Raw genomic sequence first — 18,538 nt, forward strand, 5'->3', positions numbered from 1 at the left:
CCTAGGCTCCCACCAAGCCAGTATGAGCAGTAGGATCAAAAACCCATTGCCATTGTTCTTGAGTTCTCAGTAGTCCTCATTGTCCATTATGTTCAGCAAGTCCGGTTTTATCCCATGCTTTTTCAGACCCAGGCCAGCTGGCCTTGGTGAGTTCCTGAGAAGGCATGAATTCAAAAGAATCGGTTGTCCTTGTCCTGATATTTGGATCACGCTTCCTACTTTCGCACAGCAGAAAAACTTAGTGATACTACTGATTACCTAGGGAAAGTTGGAAACAGATTAGCAGAGTGATGACAGAATAAGCCAAGGTGTCCACATAGAGGGCTCTTGAGCCCACATCTGAGCTGCAGTGGGGCAGATGGGAGAGGAGAGTGGAAAGGAAGGCTGCTGAGCAGACACAACAGTGATCCCAGCAAACCTGTGGCTAGAATGGAGACACGAGGAGGAGGGCTGAGATGGAGCTAGAGGGAAGGCCGAGAGCAGATCCTGAAGAGGCCTGGAGGCTCTTGCTTGTCATCATTTTAGAACTGTTATTATTAGATATTGTCCATTGTCTTCTGATCTCTGCTGTGACCATTTGGCTGCAAACTCTAATGCACTTGGGCCAATGAGGTATCTGCTGTTGCTAATGAGGTCGGTCGTAATTTTAGTCATTGCTCTCCTACCCTGAGCACAACCTTTCCGGTTGCTTTTTCGTTCTACTTTCTTCTTTGGGGGCTTTATGTAGACCTAAAAGCTTTGTTTTCTTTTTTCATGACTGTATGAAACTTTGTACATGCGTGTATGGTGCTGGGGATTTAATTCTGACCTCGTGCATGTCAGGCAAGTGTGCTATATCACTGGTCCATAACCCCATTTTTTTTGATGTTTGCAAGATCAGATAATTTATATTGATGTATTTTCACATTTGCTAACTTTTTCCCCAACCATCTTCAATCTGTAGTGAAGGTTAATTAGTATATTTTAGATTTTATGTTAGTTTTCAGCTGTTGAGTTTCCATGTTGTTTCCCATAAGACACTTTCTTATTTCTCTTTTTGAGGTTTATTGCCTTAATTTTGTTCTTTACAATAATGTTATCAATTGCCTTGATATGATTATGATAGCTACATTCAAGTCCCTGAATTTTAATTCCAGCATCAGTGCCATCTGTAGATTGGTCTATTGATAATCTTTGGAGAGTGAATTGTGTTTGCTGCTTATTTCTGTGTCCGTGTTCTCTATTATCTCCAAGCCCTCGTTGGTTTGTTGTTGAAATAGCGGGTTCTGATGAGCTCTTTGAAAAGGATTAGTTTTTCTTTTGTTGGTTTTTTTGAAAAAGCAAGTAGTTACAGTTACTAAGTCCAAACTATAAACCCGTCATTTTAGAGATGGCCACAGCTCCTTCACTTTTTTCGGTCTTTACTAGGAGGTTGGGAGTCTGTCCTATATACACAGATTCAAAGTGTGCCAGATACCTGGCCAAGGATTACAAGCAGAGTGCTTTGCCTCCCTGGCTTTCTTTTTTTCTGAAAACATCTCTCTTCATAGTCTAGTGAATGCATTTTCCTCAACTATTGTCCTTTGAATGTTCAAACTGACAAACGTATAGATCTCTAATGAAACATTTACCTGGCAGAATGCTCTCTCCTCCATAATATCATTAAACATCCCCTCCTCCCCACATGCCCCATAAAACTAAATAAAAAAGAATTAAGGAAAAAGGAAACCTAGGCCCCGGGCATTCTTCTCTCCCAGTGTATCTTTCATGTGTCCCAAACACTTTTCGTTCACGTCTCGCTCACCATAATTTACCTTTATTTGCTGTTTTGTTCAGAGTTAATAGTTGTTACCTATGGGGGAAGGTTTTCTGATAGGAAGTTCTTGACCAGGCTAGTGGAAAAACTAATTTAGCCTTTTAGTAAAGAAACAAAAGGTAAAGATGAAAAAAATATCTGACATGATGAGATAAGCAAATTCTGATTGCACTTTGGAAGGATTACGAAGATAAGACCAGAGTAAAGATGAGACTAGAGAACAGTTTGAGAGCCTCTCTGAAGCCCACGGGGCAGGGTGCTGGCGCTGGGGCTGGGGCTGGGTCTAGGCAACAATATGGAGGCTCAGCACAGGGGCTGGGCTTAAAAGATTCCTCCAGAAGGAAGCGTTAGCAAATCCAGAAAGAAAAGCGTCATATAGTGAATGTGTGGAGAAGGAACCGATGTGGGCAGCATGTCAAGGCTGAGGCCTAGGTTTAACGACACAGTGGAGTGAGTGAGGTGATGCTCCTTTAAAGTGAACATTCAGAAAGATTCACTGTTGACATGGAGGGGAACTGTTGTCTCGAGAGCGTTAAAAACAAGGAACAGACGTGAGGGTGGAGGGTGCCTCAGTGATCGCTTCAAGCTTCTGGGTTGAAGGAGTGAAAGAGGAGGGGCCCCGATAGCTATGGGGCCTGATGCTGATGCAATTGGAGTCGTGCGATTTTTTTATTTAAATATTGAGAAGCTGTTTTGGAATCTAAACTCGAGGGTTACAGCAGTGTCTTGGGGACATGACTATGCTCATTATTTTTCTTAGGAAACATTTACTGGTCAACAGAACTCTGGTTAAAGCAATGCCAGGAAAAAACGGCTTTTGCATTGCTCTTCAGATTCATCCACATTACCTGAATAATGTCTCTCACTTATGTGGTGTCTTTTATTTCCATAGAGTGCTCAACATGGTCATCATCTGTATAACTTTATCACAACGATGCTTTAGCATTTGCAATATTTACATTACCAGTCATGATGTTACCAGCAGCAATATAGTTACTAAAGCATACATCTACAGTCTTCCTAGGATCCTTGTTTCCAAAAAGGTCAAACTAGAAACTTTTATGTCATTTTCATTCAGTTGCCTTAGAAATAGGTATCCTTATTACCAACAATGCCAGTTATTTCAATACTTGTTTCTTTTATTTACATGTGGGTAAACTTCGTATTTCTGATTCCTTGTTACACTGCTGTGATCCAATTCAAATCATGTTAGAAACTGTTTGTTAAGACAGAAACAAACAAATCAGCAAATCGAAAGCAGGATGTCATTGCAAATGCAGCTGAATTTTACAGGTGGCTAACATGCAGGGGTTAATCTACCCAGCACTGGCTTAATCTATCAATAAAGTGGGTCCGTAATATTGTGAGCTTTACTTGCGTGCAGTATAAGGGACCCAGCTAGAACACAAGTCTCGCAAAGCTCCCTCGGGGGCTACTTTGCCACCTGAACACACATTTTCCCCAGAGCTGGGACTAGGCCGTGGTAACTGAGGTTCAGCATAGCAGCTGGACTTAAGAGACTAGGGACTGTAAGGAAATGGGGAAAGATGCTGAAGCTGAGGAACAAGGCATGGAAATAGTCAGACAAAGAACAGGTGTGAAGTTCCCTGGGGAGAAAAGCTTTGACGGTGACCATGGTACATTGTTTGTATGGAAAACGCAGGGTCACACTGTTCTTAACAGGGAATGTCCTATAGATGATCAGTCTGGAGTTCTGAGCCAGGCTCAGAATCAACTCATGTCTGTCTGTCTGGCCCCTCCAAGAATGAGTTTTCAGCAACAAAGTATCTGTAAAGAATGAGGGGAGTTTGGGTTTTACTTCAAGGATGATGGGAAATACTGAGTGGCCCTAAGCTGGGGGAGGAGAGTTGGGAATCAATGATATGATTCATGTACTCAAAGTTCACTGTGTATAGATAACGTCCCAAGGAAGCAAGATTGTACTAGGACACCAAAGGAATGTCTCCAGAAGGGAGGCATGGTAAAGTTTATTTGTATCCAAGACTATACCCCTCACTGGTCAAAGACAAAAGAAGTCAGCATGGGTTTAGGAGACCCACGTTTCAAAAGTACTGCTTAACCCAGGCTCTCAGTGAGAAAACTATTTCTTCTATAACCCACTGTTACATCCCTCCGTGTAAGCCTGTCAAAGTCAGAGCCTGAGTCTAGCAATGCTGAGAGGCTGCCTTTCGTGGTGAGACCATTACACAGCACTATGGACTGGGTGGACTGGACAATAGACATTTAGCTCCTTTGGACTGGCCAGAGCTTTCTTCCTGATTTGCAGATGGCTCTTGCAGTAACCTGACGTGCTTCTATGCTCCAAGACACGGTCCTTTGGCATCAGGATGTGCCTTTGTCTTCTTGTTAACCTTACTCAATTACTTGCTTACTCAATTATCACTTCCAATATGCAAACATTGGGGATCGCATGAAGCCATCATTAGGTCCATATTAGATGTTTTTGTTATCACCCTCACCCCTAGTGATTGGGGGGGGGGGGGAATGCAAGGGCTTCACAACTGGACTACACCTCCAGGCCTTCTCCTTGCTGTTTTCACTCTTATCCTCTCTCAAGCATATCCTCAAGTCTTCCCTGACTGCCTAACAGCTGACTGCCGTAAACCAAACAGAAGGTAATCTGGCAAAGGAACAATCTTTCTCCAAGGAAACATTTAGATCACTTGAGAAAGCAGGAACTGTGAGCAGTCCTCTAAGAACGCTTTTGCTGTTGCAGTAAATAATCTCGATGCTTGTAAAGAAAATATGTTAATGTGTGTACATGTGCATGCGTGCGCATGTACGCGCAAAACCAGGACTTCAAGCTTGAGTGTGAACCCTTTTTTTCTAGCCTCCGTTCCACTTAGTCAGTGAACTCAATCTTTAGAATTTTAAATATGGTTAAGTATAGATACAAGAAATCTATATAACAAAGTCTTTTAGCGGGTCTTCACTCTTTTGTGTGTTGAAGGGAGTCCTGTGGAGTGAACATTCAAGGACCAATGGTCTAGGGCGCTGTCAATAGCTGTCTCAGTCATCACTTCTGTCTTCACAGCTCTCCTGCTCTCGGCCCTTGGGAACATTGCCCTTTCCCTTGGCTTCCTTCTCCCAAGCTATCTCAGGCTTCCACGCCACCCTAGCGCACCCCCAGCTGATCCCCAGACGCCCTGGCCACCCTGGCCAGCAGCAGCAGCCCGCCCCGCCCGACGGTGCCCTCGCGTGGGCCCCGCGCTTACCTGCCAGGCAGGCGGTGGTGTCCATCCACTTGAGTAGCTGTCCTGCGCTCAGCTCCCCGCGGGAGTCCGCGTGTGCCGGCTGGATGGCCTGGCTCATGAGCACCTCGCCCCGTGCCACCGTCGCTTCCATGGTCCCGGCTGAGAGAGCTGAGCGCCAGTCGCCAGCGCCTGGACATCCCGCTCCCCAGGGGCCCGCCCCCACTCCAAAGGGCACCGCCTGCTTGCGCCGCCAGGTGCTTAGGAGGTGAGAGGTCAGGGTCCCACAAGTCACCCCGGTACTGCAGCACTGCAGCACTGCAGCGAGGAGGGCGAGAGAGGACTCCGGCCTCTCCCCGGTCAGAACCCGAGCGCTGCCCCAGCTCTAAAACTGGGGCGACTCTAGATTGCAGGACAGCGGTCATCTGCTGAAGACCTAGGGAGAGGAGGGCGCGTGAGAAGGGATTTCATGCTCTTGGCTTTGCTAGGCTCTGGGGCTTTGTTGCTTGGTCGGTTTAGTAGGTGGCCCTTTGTATTTTTTTTTTTTTCCTGCTCGACATTGCAACACTCCAGGCCTTTGTTCAAACTCTACCTTCTAATTCTTAGGACACTGTAATGGCTCCAAAAATCATTTTGTTAGGAAATTGATTCTGCTGATAAACAAACGAAAAACAAAAGGTCTTGGGAAGCTGGTGTGTGTAGGGACATCCGAGCCACCCAACTAGAGAAGACAACACTTTTTAGTTTTATCTAGAAAGCATAAGATTGGAAATTGTCACATTGTTACATTGTTACCAATGATCCCCACAAGTCCCCAAAGACGCCTTCTTCAGCCCTCTTCATGGGAGCCAAATCTAGGACACTGCCCATGAACTGAAGGGCCACACCCAGAGGCCAGAGCCTCTACTCTTTCTTTGTAGAGCTCCGGCACCGGCTTTACAAAGCGGTTCTTGTCAGGGAAACAGGGGCATCAAAAGCCTTCAGGGGCTCCTAGATGCATGGGTGGTTTCCTTGTGTGTGTGCGGTCGGTGCACACTTATGGATGAAGTCATAGAGACCTGGAAAAGTGAGCTAAGACATGAAGACCAGCTCTTTGGAAGTCAGGACCTCCTATCTTTCTAGGGACCTCACTGACTTCAGGGAATGACACTGGCCTCTGGCCACCAAGTGCAGCCTCCAAGCATCAAGAAGGAGAGCCTGGTTTTTACTATTATTACTAATATTATCATTATAATAATAATTGTTATTACTATTGGTATTTCGAGACAGGGTTTCTCTGTAGCTATGGAGCCTGTCCTGGATAGATGATGATGATGATGATGATGATGATGATGATGATGATTAAAAATGACATGCATGTATGTGCCTGGGTGTGGCATGTGCACCTAAGTGCTGGTCCTCAGAATCCCTAGACTGGAGAACTGGGATCTTCTTGGAACTGGAATCACAGGCAGTGGTGAGCCTGAGAACCCACTCTCTGGAGAGCGATACCAGCTGTTAACCAGTGACCCATCTTTCCAGCCCTGAGCCTGGGTCCTTTGCCTCCCCTCTAAACACACACATACTTAGCAAGGAAGGCGGGAAGGAGTACTGACTTGACGGAATTCAGGAGCCTTCATATCTGGCCAGTTGCAGACTACATGAGCGCAAATAAAAGTGGAATGCCTTCAGTTAGGCAAGGAGGAGGTTTGATTTTGTAAGAGGCATGAGGCAATTCAGCAGGACATTTCCAAGGGGGGATCTTGTGTAGCGCAGGCTGGATTTGAACTTTCCTGCTTCATTGCTGCATATGAGAAGACAGGCACGTCTTGGGGGAGTGAGTCTAGCCCCCCCCCCACCATACCTAGTGAGTCACATTTCCAGGCTCCTAAAGTGACTTTAAAATCAATGGAAGCTGCTGTATCCAAGATGATCCCTTTTCATAGTCATACAGTTGTTATTCAATGGCAATGTGACTATGTCCATATCACGTGTGGTAATGTCTGGGGTGTTCTTAACACCTTTGTATCTATCTTCTGTCGTGAGAACCTTCACTATTTAGGAATTAGTGAATTAGAGGACTGTTCAGCTTGCACTCACTCCATCTACTGGTAACTCTATGGGAGGTTTTCGTTGATGTTGGATTTGGTCGTGTGACTTGTTTTGGGATGGAAAGTGTGCCAGGTTTCACCTTGGACTCCAGGAACATCTGACTTCTGTCATAAGGAGACTCTACGCCCACTATCACCACTTGACTGGATTCACATGTTTTCGTTATGTTACTGGTGGTACCCCAAACCCACAGCTTCACAGAGCCTTCAACATTCATGAAGACTTATGAATGAGGCATTACTGCTCAGAGTTGAATGCCAGTGTGGCGTGGGGGCTCATTTGTTACACAGCAATAACAGAGTGGGGTTTTATTCATAAATGCTTGGGGGAATTTATTAAAGTATTAGAAGTGACGTATCTGTGGTCCAAGGTGTATTACTTTGAGTAAAAACTGAGAACTAAAATGGTAATATTGAATTATGTGCCTTCACATATTTGAGTTGTTATCACTTTTAGGCATCTCATAAATGTTTAAGCTTGGGTATAAGAAGACATCTTCCAAAGACGTGATTTGAAATGAGACATTTGCTTGTATATGTCTATCTGAGGACACCTCACCAAAGAATAGGCAGAACATACTAACTCACTCTTGTGTTTCCTTGTTTTGCCACCTCTGTTTGGGTGGCTTGATTACAGTTCCATCTCTTTTGTTGGAGTCACGTGAATTTTCATCCCAATAGCCGGAATTTCTGTCCTTTTCTGTTCCCCGGATGGTCCTCTTCTCCCGTTTACGGTGAAATGTCATCTGCATTCGAGAACAATTTCTATCTCGAATTCCCTGGTATAAAAACTCCATTGTTTGAAGAAAGCCTCCACATTTGTCCTTTTATATCCAGAGATATCTTCTGGGGATGAACAGGATGCAGAGCCAGGCCACTTTTAAAGATCATGCGCAGAAAAGGAAAACTCACCGAGCAGAGAGCAGAGCTTGAAATCACATAATCTCTAGAAAGGAGACCCTCTTCAGAATGTGTGAGTGGCAAGCATCTAAACCCCTCACTTTCGAGATAAGGGGGCACTTTCCCCAGTTCCTAGTGCAAAGAATGGGATTCGGGAAGAGACAGAAAAGGACTCTCCCAGAAGCAGGCCCTCAGACAGCAAGCGGTTTACTGTAGTGAAAATGAAGGAGCCTGGGGATGGGGAGCAGCCAACTGGAGTTTCCAGACCAGCAGTGCATTTATCAGGAATGTAGACCTGAGCCCCGACCCTAGACACCCCCAGTCAGAATGAGGACGGTAAGAGCCCCAGGAATTTCACAGGTACCCTCGCGTTTGCTCACAGATGTCCTAGTCACTTTGTTGTTGCTGTGGGAAAGCACCATGACCAAAGCAACTTAGGGAAGTAGGTGTATCTAGGCTTACAGTTCCAGGGTTTATGATGGTGGGGAGCGGGCAGCAGGCATGGCAGCAGAAGCAGAGAGCCCAAAGGGCACACCCTCATCTGCATGCAGATGGCAGAGGAGATCAAACTGGAAGTAGAGCAAGGCCTGCCTGCAGTGACATCCTTTCTCCAGCAAGGCTCCAAGCAGTGCCACCAAATGGGCACCAAGGGTTCCTATACCTGAGCCTATGGGGGACATTTCATGTTCAAACCGCTACAAAGGCCCAGTTGTCCCTCCCAGGTGCACAGACATTAAGGTCTCCTCATCCACCCGCATGCTCCCTTCTTAAACAGGACAAGAGGATATCAATAGCTGGCATGGGCGGGGCTGCCAACGGTGAGTGCTGAGGCCATGTGGACAGGAAGAGAATGGGAGCAACTGATGCATGCACTGTGCCCTGGCAGGAATTGCAGCCAGGACCCCCTTCACCGCAGGAGGCAAACCCCAAACTGAGGGTTGGGCTGGTCCGCGTATTTCATACCAAGATTGGTTTATTAACTCCTCCTGTTGTTGGTTTTATTTTGTTTTGTGAGATCATGCCTGATAGTCTCTCTGTGCTAGAGGCTGGCTTCAAACTTGTAGCAATGCTCCTGCCTCAGCAGCACAAGTGCTGTATTTACAGGCATACATCACCATAGCCATTTTTATTTCTTCTATTCTTTCCCCAGAACCCCCTTTGCTTGGTTTGGTTTGGGGTCTTGGAAGTATTTCCCCCGTGGATTCTGCAACTGGAAGTATTGTGTAGCTCCGTTGATCTTTAAAAGCCTAGGATGCTCCGGTGAAGATCTTGGAACCACAGGGGTTTCCTTTGGGACGATTTTTAAATTATGGATTTGCTTTTTAAATAGTTACTAGCTACTCAAGTGATCTAGGTCATGTGATCATTTCTGGTTTTAGAAGATCGGTGTAGGTGTGCTCATCTCAGAAGGCGACCTGCCACAGGCGGAGCGGAGCTCAGGGCTGGGCTGGTGTTTTTCTCCCGTTGGGCAGCACCGCGCCAGCTCTGCTAAAGCCCATTTTGCAGCTGTCCCTTCCTGACTCTCTACTTTCAGCACAGGACTCCGTCTCCTGACTACTGTTTCCTTGCATTGCAAACAGGTTCTCCTGATTCTTCTGTCCTCTGGTGACCAGACAGGTCAGGATTTCTAGGGGTGGAAACAACCACCTGTAGCTTATAATCCTTCATGACTTCTGTGCGCATTGTTTGGTGCCTCTGTTGTAAGAGGCATTTCATCGATAGGACAGAGCTTCACTGGCAGCCTTCCCCAAAGTCTTTTCTGTTTAACCACGGCCATTTATATGATGTGGGGAGGCCTTGGCGATGTGGGAGGTAGACCTAGATCTTGTGCTTCTGTCTGAGTCAGACTGTTCCTTTGAATACATCACTCTGTTTGTTTCGCCACATTAGACTTCGGTTTCTATAAAATGGATACTTTTCCTACTCCATGAAGTGCACTCAGACCACAGAATCATCGTTATCAAGTATAATAATCAGTACCAATATGATTTATCATTTATTTATTAAGTGTCCTTCAAGTCTCAAAACTATCCTGCAGGTGGTGTCTCCTTAGAGAGTTGAGTCTAATAATTTACACAAAATGTGTCACACATCCCTATAAAAGGTATGAACTATTTTAAAATTCACATTTTACAGTTAAGGAAACTGTGATAAGTTTCCCAAGATCCCATGACTAGGAATTGGTAGTAACAGACCTGGCTCTCACCTCAGTTGGGCTGTGATATCCACGAGCAAGGTCTGTAGCACATGGATTCAGTTGGGGGGGGGCGTCCTGTCTACCTGACTCCACAGGCCCTGGGAGGCAGGGAAGGGGCGTCCTGTCTACATGGCTCCACAGGCCCTGGGAGGGATGGAAGGGGTGTCCTGTCTGCCTGACTCCACAGGCTCCTCTGCTCTTCTGTTCACGACTGTGTTCTTCCCTCTGCTGTTCATCTCAGTACACACTGTCGAAGGCTTGCTTCGTCTAGGGCATGATGGCAATTGCTGCTGCGTGATTCTTAACAGAATTTGTAGTTAAAAGATAGCACCTGTGGATGTGCTCCAACTGTGAGTTACTCTAGCTAAGGCAAGGCGGGATAACACGCACGCTTGGAAGTGGACTTTGGAATCTGTCAGACAAAATCAGTCTCCTTCAACTGCATGTGTGTGTGTATGTAGGTGTGTGTTGTGTGCTTACAGTCACAACAGAAACCTTGGAGATACTATGCAAAAAGCTTACTTTTTCTGAACCATTTAAAAATTCAAAGTGGTGGTAACACACGCCTTTAATCCCAGCACTTGGAAGGCAGAGGCAGGTGGATCTCTGAGGTCGAGGGCAGCCTGGTCTACAGAACAAGTTCCAGGACCACACAGAGAAACCCAATCTTGCAAAAAATCAAAATAAAACAAACAAACAAAAAACAAAAAAGTACATTGATCATCTGATGACTCATTACCCCAAAAATGTTGGTGTGAAATTTCTCTAAATAGGACAAGTTAATTAACTATAAAACACTATTGAAATGGGGGAAATAACATTCATTCCTTATTAACATCTCATCTTCCAAGCCCACTCGTGTCTCAACAAACTCAGTAAATCCCGGGTTACACTCTGCTGTCATGTCTCTTCGGTCAGCCTCAGTAAAGAACAGTTACAACACCCCCCTTCAGTTTCTGATTTTGAAACTTCTAAAGTTCCCAAAACAGGTATTTTGTGAGCTAACTCGATTTGAGCACCTCGCGCCTCCTCTAGTTCCATTGAGGTTCTCTGTCTTTAGCAAGGGCACTGTCTTAGTTAGGTTTCTATTGCTGTGATGAATACCATGTCCAAAAGCAACCTGTGGAGGAAAGGGTCTATGTCACCTTGCAGGTTAGAGTCCAGCATCCCGGGAAGTCTGAGCAGGAACTCAAGACAGGAACCTAGGGGTAGAAACTGATGCAGAGGCCATGGAAGAGTGCTGCTTACTAAGTTGGTTTTCAAGGCTGGCTTATCCTGCTTTCTTATAAAACCCAGGACTGAAATCATCCACAAAGGACTGGGCCATCCCATATCAATCACTAATTAAGAAAATGTCCCAGAAGAATGCCCTCAGGCCATGTTGTGGGCATTTTCTCAATTGAGGTTCTCTCTTCCCAAATTGGCACCTGTCATAGTCGTACCCCCGGCATTGGCACCTGTCACAGCAGTACCTGTGGTATTGGCACCTGTCACAGCAGTACCTGTGGTATTAGCACCTGTCACGGCAGTACCCCCAGCATTGGCACCTGTCACGGCAGTACCCCCGTCATTGGCATCTGTCACAGCAGTACCCCTGGCATTGGTACCTGTCATGGAGGTACCCCTAAAATTTTCACCTATCACAGTGGTACCCCTGGTATTGGCAACTGGTACCAACTCCTGTCTTAGGGTTTCCATTGTTGTAATAAAACACCAAAAGCAACTTGGGTAGGAAACAGTTTATTTCCAGGCAGCTGAAGAATGAGCTAAACCAGGACCTGGAGGAAAAGAGGCAGCAGCATGAGTGGAAATTAAACAAGGAAACAGAGTCTGAAAAAAAAAACCCAAATAAGTTTTAGAAGTGAAAACCCAATGAATAAAATAAAATCACAGTAGAAAACATCACCAGTAGATTATAAAATAGGAGAAAAACTGCAAGGAATGGAAATAAAAGTGAAGGGACTACTACATTTAAATGTCATTAAAGAACTAAGAAGTCAGCAGGACAACACCTGTCAAAAACTCTGGACTATAATCAAGAAAACAAACCGAAAAAAACCTATGAGTATCAAATGGAGTTGAGACCAAATCTAAAGGCATAGAAAATAAATTCAATAGAATTATAGGAGAAAAATCCCCAAAATTCATAACCAAAAAAGACTTCTTCATGACGCATCACAGATAATGTGCCTAGGACTGCAGTCCACACTGACAAGCACTGTGTGATAACAGATCTCTCAATAGAAGCCCCCCAAGCATGCAACTCTGTATTACAAGCCCTGAAAATAAATAACCACCAACATAATAAAGGTTGTATATGACAGTCAACATTATACTAGTGGGAGGAAATTGGAAGCATTTTCTTTAAAATAAGGACTAACAGAAGAGTTTTCACTTTCTCCACTACTATTTAGTAAAGTGCTTAACATCTTAGCTAGAGTAATGAGGGAGAGAAAGAAAGGACAAAAGCTAGAAAGGAAAATTCCAAATTATCTCTATTTGTAGATGATAAGACACCAGCAACTCAACTCAACCAGAAAAATCTTCAATCTGATAAAAACTTTCCGCAAAGTAGGATGCAAAATTAACATGGGAGAAAAATCTTATCATCTGTTGGGAAGATTACCATCTAGAATATAAAAAGAACTCAGAAATATAAGCACTCCAAACCCAAATAATCCAATCAACCAACAGGCTAATGAATTGAATAGACAGCCCTCAAGTGAAGACTTATGAATGACCAATACATATATAAAAACATTAATTATTCTTAGTCATTAGTGAAATGAACAATGAAACTACATTGAGGTTCATACCATTTAGGATGGCCATATAAAGAAAAATTTAAAAATAAAATTGCAGTGAGGATGTGATGAAGATTCTTTTAATTCTACTTGTGGAATATAAACTGGTACAATTACTATTAAACCAGTATGAGGTGCCTCAAAAACTAAAAAGTAGAACCACTGCATGACTCAACTATAAGTCAGCATACAACAGTGATGTTCAGGCACTCATATTTGTTGCATATTAGTACTTCACAATAGCCAAGATATAGAATTAGCTTAGTTCATCAACATTTAATGGACAAAAATTTTGTGGTATACCCACAATAGAGTTTTATCTATAAAGAACTACATTTCATGCAGAAAAAAATGCATGAAATTGGAGATTATGTTAAGTGAAACAAGCTATACTCAGACATATATTATTTTTTTGCTCCATATATAGAATCTAGACTCTCCCCGTCCCTCATCCCCCTCTTTCTCTATGTATGATTGTAATATGAAAGTAGAAGCAGAAATGTATGGGGAAAACAGAAGATAATAGAGAAAAAGAAAGACAAAAATATCACATGCTCTCTCATACACACATACAAAGAAAGCAGATGGGTGACTATTTGGAAGGATGGGGCCAGTAGACACAGGAAGAATGAAGGGATGAGAATGGAAACATAATAATGCAATGACAATGTCATAATGAAACCCATTATTTTCTATAGCAAATAAAATGGTGTATAAAATGTAAAACAAACAAACCTACATACAAACAAAACACCTAGCAGCTTGAATTCTACCAGAGAGTGTACCTGGACCACACCCAGAGTCAACCCTCCTGACAGTAGCTTTCTCAGGTTCACATCACAGGTCATTTCCCTCTTTTTGTCTTACTGGTCATGCCTCAAGCTGGGTATCTGGACCAGATTCTCAACAAATGCTTTTCATTTCTGTCTTCCTGGAATTAAAACATTCCTAGTATCTATATTAGATCCAGGATTATAGACACAGGAATTATATGAGGACACTTGAATAATTTGCCTTTCTGGCATTTCTGTTGAACATGTATTGGTCATTCATAAGTCTTCATTTGAGGGCTATCTATTCAATTCATTAGCCTGTTGGTTGATTGGAATTATTTGGGTTTGGAGTGCTTATATTTCTGAGTTCTTTTTATATTCTAGATGGTAATCTTCCCATCAGATGATAAGATTTTTCTCCCATGTTAATTTTGCATCCTACTTTGCATGTGCTACCCTGAGAAAGCCTCTAATGGGGATGCTGCAGGTATACAGACTGATTAGGATTATGATGGCATGAAACACACTGTCAGTAAAGGCTGGTCTGGTGTTGTGGGAACTCTCTCAGCCAAAAGCCTTTAAGATACCAGCCCACTTGGGCATGATCTCATATACTATAAATGCATCCATAAAGCTTGCATGTGCTCTCTCTTCTGGCTGTTGGATTTGTTTCCTGTTCCCCATTTATGCAGAGGACTGTGATCTGTGAATCTACCTATAAATAAATAACCCTTCATTATACTCAATTCTGAGCTAATGTGGGATTTCTTTTTCATGTCTATCTTCATCTGGCACCCAATATGAATCCCAACTCAATACTACTGGGTGGACTGGCCTAAAAGACCCAAAAGGTCTGAGGCCCAGAAGGTTACCCACCCCCAATTTCTTGGCTTGATTTCACCTACAAATGGTGTCAACATGGACAATACATCCACATAAAACCTGAGAGAGCTTGGGAAGTAATTCTAGACACAAAAGAACAGAGTTAAGCATGTCTTCTTGGTAGCAACATTTTCTCTCATGGACTCTGTTTGCTAGAGGCAAGTGCATCTCATTTAAGAGAGGCTTCCTGACTCAGCTTTAGTTATAAAAGCCTTGAAGCTTTTTTAAGAGGCCCCGACAGCAAACACTTAAAAGGTGTTTATGAATAGCATGATTCTTGGTGGTGGCAGGAACCTTGAAACTCCATAGGGTTGTAACAATAAATATGGCTCTGACCAGTATCTCTGCCATGAGGCTCGACTCTCAGAAAGCTAAGGAATAAAGTGGATCCAGTTGTCAAAGCCACAGCTTTAATCGTAGTTATACTGCTTAGCAAATTAAATACTCACATTGTCAGAAAAAGAAAAACATATAATAAAGATAGATTCAGATGTAAAAAACAACTAAACAGTTTACAGTGTGTTTAAAAATATATGCAGGCTTGGGAGAAAAGGGGAAAAGATAAAGTTCTCAGAGAGAAAGGGGGGAGGGAGGGAGAGTAGTTGGGTATGGTGGCACACACCTTTAATCTCAGCACTTGGCAGGCAGAGGCAGGCAGATCTCTGGGAGTTCAAGGATAGCCTGGTCTACAGAGTGAGTTCCAGGACAGCCAAAGATACACAGAAAAAAACCCTGTCTCAAAAAAACCAAAAATTAAAAATAAAAATAAAAGAAATAGAGTTTAAAATAAAGCCATGTAGACATGGAGAATACACAGAGAATCTGAATACTGTAAGTTATTGTATTGTCTTTGACTTGTTTGATAGCGGAGAAAGACTGTTTAAAGACATTTGATTATGAATACCACAAGATTAATCTAACATATATATTCTAAAAATGCCTTGACTTCAAAATTTAAGTCAAAAGATATGTTACTTCGGAGAAGAGGTTTTGCTTTTGTTTCCACGGGAAATGAGAGGCTCTGGATTTACTTTGGGTTAAGAAAAGTCGGGTTTGCCGGACGGTGGTGGCACACGCCTTTAATCCCAGCACTCGGGAGGCAGAGGCAGACAGATCTCTGGGAGTTCGAGGCCAGCCTGGTCTACAAGAGCTAGTTCTAGGACAGGCACCAAAGCTACAGAGAAACCCTGTTTCAAAAAACAAAACAAAACAAAACAAAAAAAAGTCAGGTTTTATCAAGGAAGACCCCCTGAAAATTCTCCAATAGGAGCGGATGGCCCAAATGATCCAACATTTCAAAGGACCTCTGTTGAAGTTTCCTTTGATTTCTACATTCAGAGCAGCCTCAAGGCTGCTGACTGAAATGATCAAGCCTCACAGAATATTCCAGTCAGGGCTTGACCATAACCCTAAATTTTCTTTAGGTCCTCATAAGATTATCAGTACCCCTAATAAACATAAGTAGCCTAGAAAACTATGCCCACATTCCCAAAAAATGGATTAAGGATGTTTGTCTTTGTTTAGAGGGTTAGTTACAACTTGTTATGGATAATAGTCAGGAAAAAAAGTTAAACAAAAGAGATTAGAGTCAGAGTTCTTGTTTTGAAAGGAAAAAAAGGGAAGTACTGTGGGACAATGGTCTTGTACCCTGTAAAGATTTGTCACTTGAATTGGTTTCATAAAATGCTAATTGGCCAGTAGCCAGGCAGGAAGTATAGGCAAGACAACCAGAATAGAAGAATTCTGGGTTGAGAAAAGGCTCTGTCTGCAGTTGTCACCAGATGCCGAGGAAGCAAGATGAGAATGCCTCACTGATAGAAGGTACCAAGTCACATGGCTAACTCAGACAAGAATTATGTGTTAATTTAAAATGTAAGAGTTAATAAGAAGCCTGAGCTAATAGGCCAACCAGTTTATAATTAATGTAGACCTTGTGTGTTTCTTTGGACTGAACAGCTGCAGGACCAGGTGGGACAGAAATGTCTGTCAACAGTCTGGCTCTGGCTTTAAGTCTGACTGCACTGAATACCAATTACAATTGGATACCAAGTTACAGCCAAGATTTGATGATTAAAAAGCTGGAGATGTTGGCCTGCTTCTCGTTAGCCCTCTCTTTCCCATAAGAAGTTGAATTACCCAGCATTGCTCTGCTGAAGAGGAATGCTCTGCTGCCTTTGGTCAGCAGGGATTGGGAGCCAGTGTCCACTGCCTTCATCTGAGTTGATCTTACTGGACCAGATCACCTGAGCCTTGAGAAAGGGTTCAGCCAGCTGACACCTGCCTGAAAATGTATGAGAGACCATGATTTTCCAGTCATGCCATGTATTTCTGACACATCATTTTTTAAAAAACCTTCATTCATAAGTTCCTGCAAGCTGCCAAGTTTGTGAGTGTTAGTAAAAGTAACCCGCCTACAGGTCCAGTGAAGAACACATTCTCTTCATTTTAGGCCTGTTCTTAGAAAATGTGAATCCACAGTGAGAATCCAAATGAGGGCCCACATACCATATGGCTAGATGCTTAAAATGATAACTAAAGTGAGCAAATTGTTAAATAAAATATATTCTGTCCTTTCATCTTAAAAAGATACACATTCATGGCAACAAAGGAGAAATTTGGCAAAAATATAAAATATAACTGAATTAATTAGCTCTACACAGTCCATTTAGTTGATGGGCTAGTGATGCTTAGTGAGTAATTGTTGCCTAGTGTAGGAAGTTGAGTGTCTGTTATACGATGCTGTTGCAAATACTGTCAGAATATTCAAAAGTCTTCTTGGTCAGGAATTGAAGTAAGAGAAGAAAGAAAAGAGGCAAGGAAAGGAGAAGGGATGAAAGGGCAGGGAGGGGAGGGAGGAACCAGAAAGGGAGGAGGAGGAGGAGGAGGAAGAGGAAGAGGAAGAAGAAGAAGAAGAAGAAGAAGAAGAAGAAGAAGAAGAAGAAGAAGAAGAAGAAGAAGAAGAAGAAGAAGAAGAAGAAGAAAGAAGAAGAACTTTGAATGGTAAGTACACTCATTAAACCACTATGTGGTACCCCTGCTTCTTCTAGCATATCCCTACTCCTGCACTAACACTCCACACCTCTTCTATCTTCATGAGAGCCTCTCTGACTGATTCTCATACCCCATCTTCAATTTTTCTGACACTGACCACACTAACAATCTTATTAAAACTAGACAGTTGTCTGTTAGTTGAGACACAGGATGAGCTAAGGGCATTGACTAAGGGCCTAGGAAGGTGACCCCATGAGAGTGGATATTCAGTGTCAAGAGTGGCACCATAAGGCCAGTGCCAGATTCCCAGAGTTGGAGTATGTCACAGCTAGTTTAACGCATTTAGGTGTGTATGCCTGTAGTATTATAGAGATCCATGATAGGGCCTTTGTGTTATGGTATTGCCACTTCATCACTAATACTCAGGAGCAGGTACTTGGAAAACAGTGATGGAAATCTAACCACAGAATTCTACCCACATCCAGCTTCCAACTACACAAGGATGCAAACAAGAGCCTACTGTTTGCATAACAGCTGACCAATGCATTGCTATCAGTAACTTAGTCTTTACTATGTGTGATAGGTTGCTCTCAGCAGCGAGTAAAATGATGTTTTTCTCTTTTGGGCCTATTTATATTAGAGCAATAATTTCACCATTTGGCTACACAGAGGCTCAATTAATATTACAAATATGGTCCCATAAAATTCACTTCTTGACATTAGAACGTTTTGTTGCTAATTACTCTCCAAGGTTTTTAATTTCAATCCCTCCTTGGTGACTTAGTGTGGAAATTCAAGGGCAAAGTTATTTCCCCCAAGAGAAAGGAGAACTAAGCAATGCCAAGTTTCTATCCGTTTGTCCTTCCTTCTGGGGTGCCTCACTTTGTATCCTGC

At 43.2% G+C, this 18,538-nt stretch overlaps 2 protein-coding genes across 5 annotated transcripts in view; one reads left to right on the forward strand and one right to left on the reverse strand.

Moving 5' to 3' along the window:
• Acot12 (acyl-CoA thioesterase 12) overlaps positions 1 to 5,161 on the reverse strand; it is a 36,322-nt gene extending 31,161 nt beyond the window's left edge. For both annotated transcript variants that reach the window (XM_057789541.1, XM_057789542.1), the window contains exon 1: positions 5,032 to 5,161. In XM_057789541.1, the coding sequence (XP_057645524.1) occupies positions 5,032 to 5,161 (130 nt within the window). The remainder of the gene's footprint in view (positions 1 to 5,031) is intronic.
• Positions 1 to 18,538, forward strand: part of Zcchc9 (zinc finger CCHC-type containing 9) — a 236,344-nt gene that overhangs the window by 54,150 nt on the left and 163,656 nt on the right. The gene's annotated exons all lie outside the window — the stretch shown is intronic.

This window comes from Chionomys nivalis, chromosome 15, assembly GCF_950005125.1.
Source record: "Chionomys nivalis chromosome 15, mChiNiv1.1, whole genome shotgun sequence".
In the NCBI taxonomy this organism is placed as follows: domain Eukaryota; kingdom Metazoa; phylum Chordata; class Mammalia; order Rodentia; family Cricetidae; genus Chionomys; species Chionomys nivalis.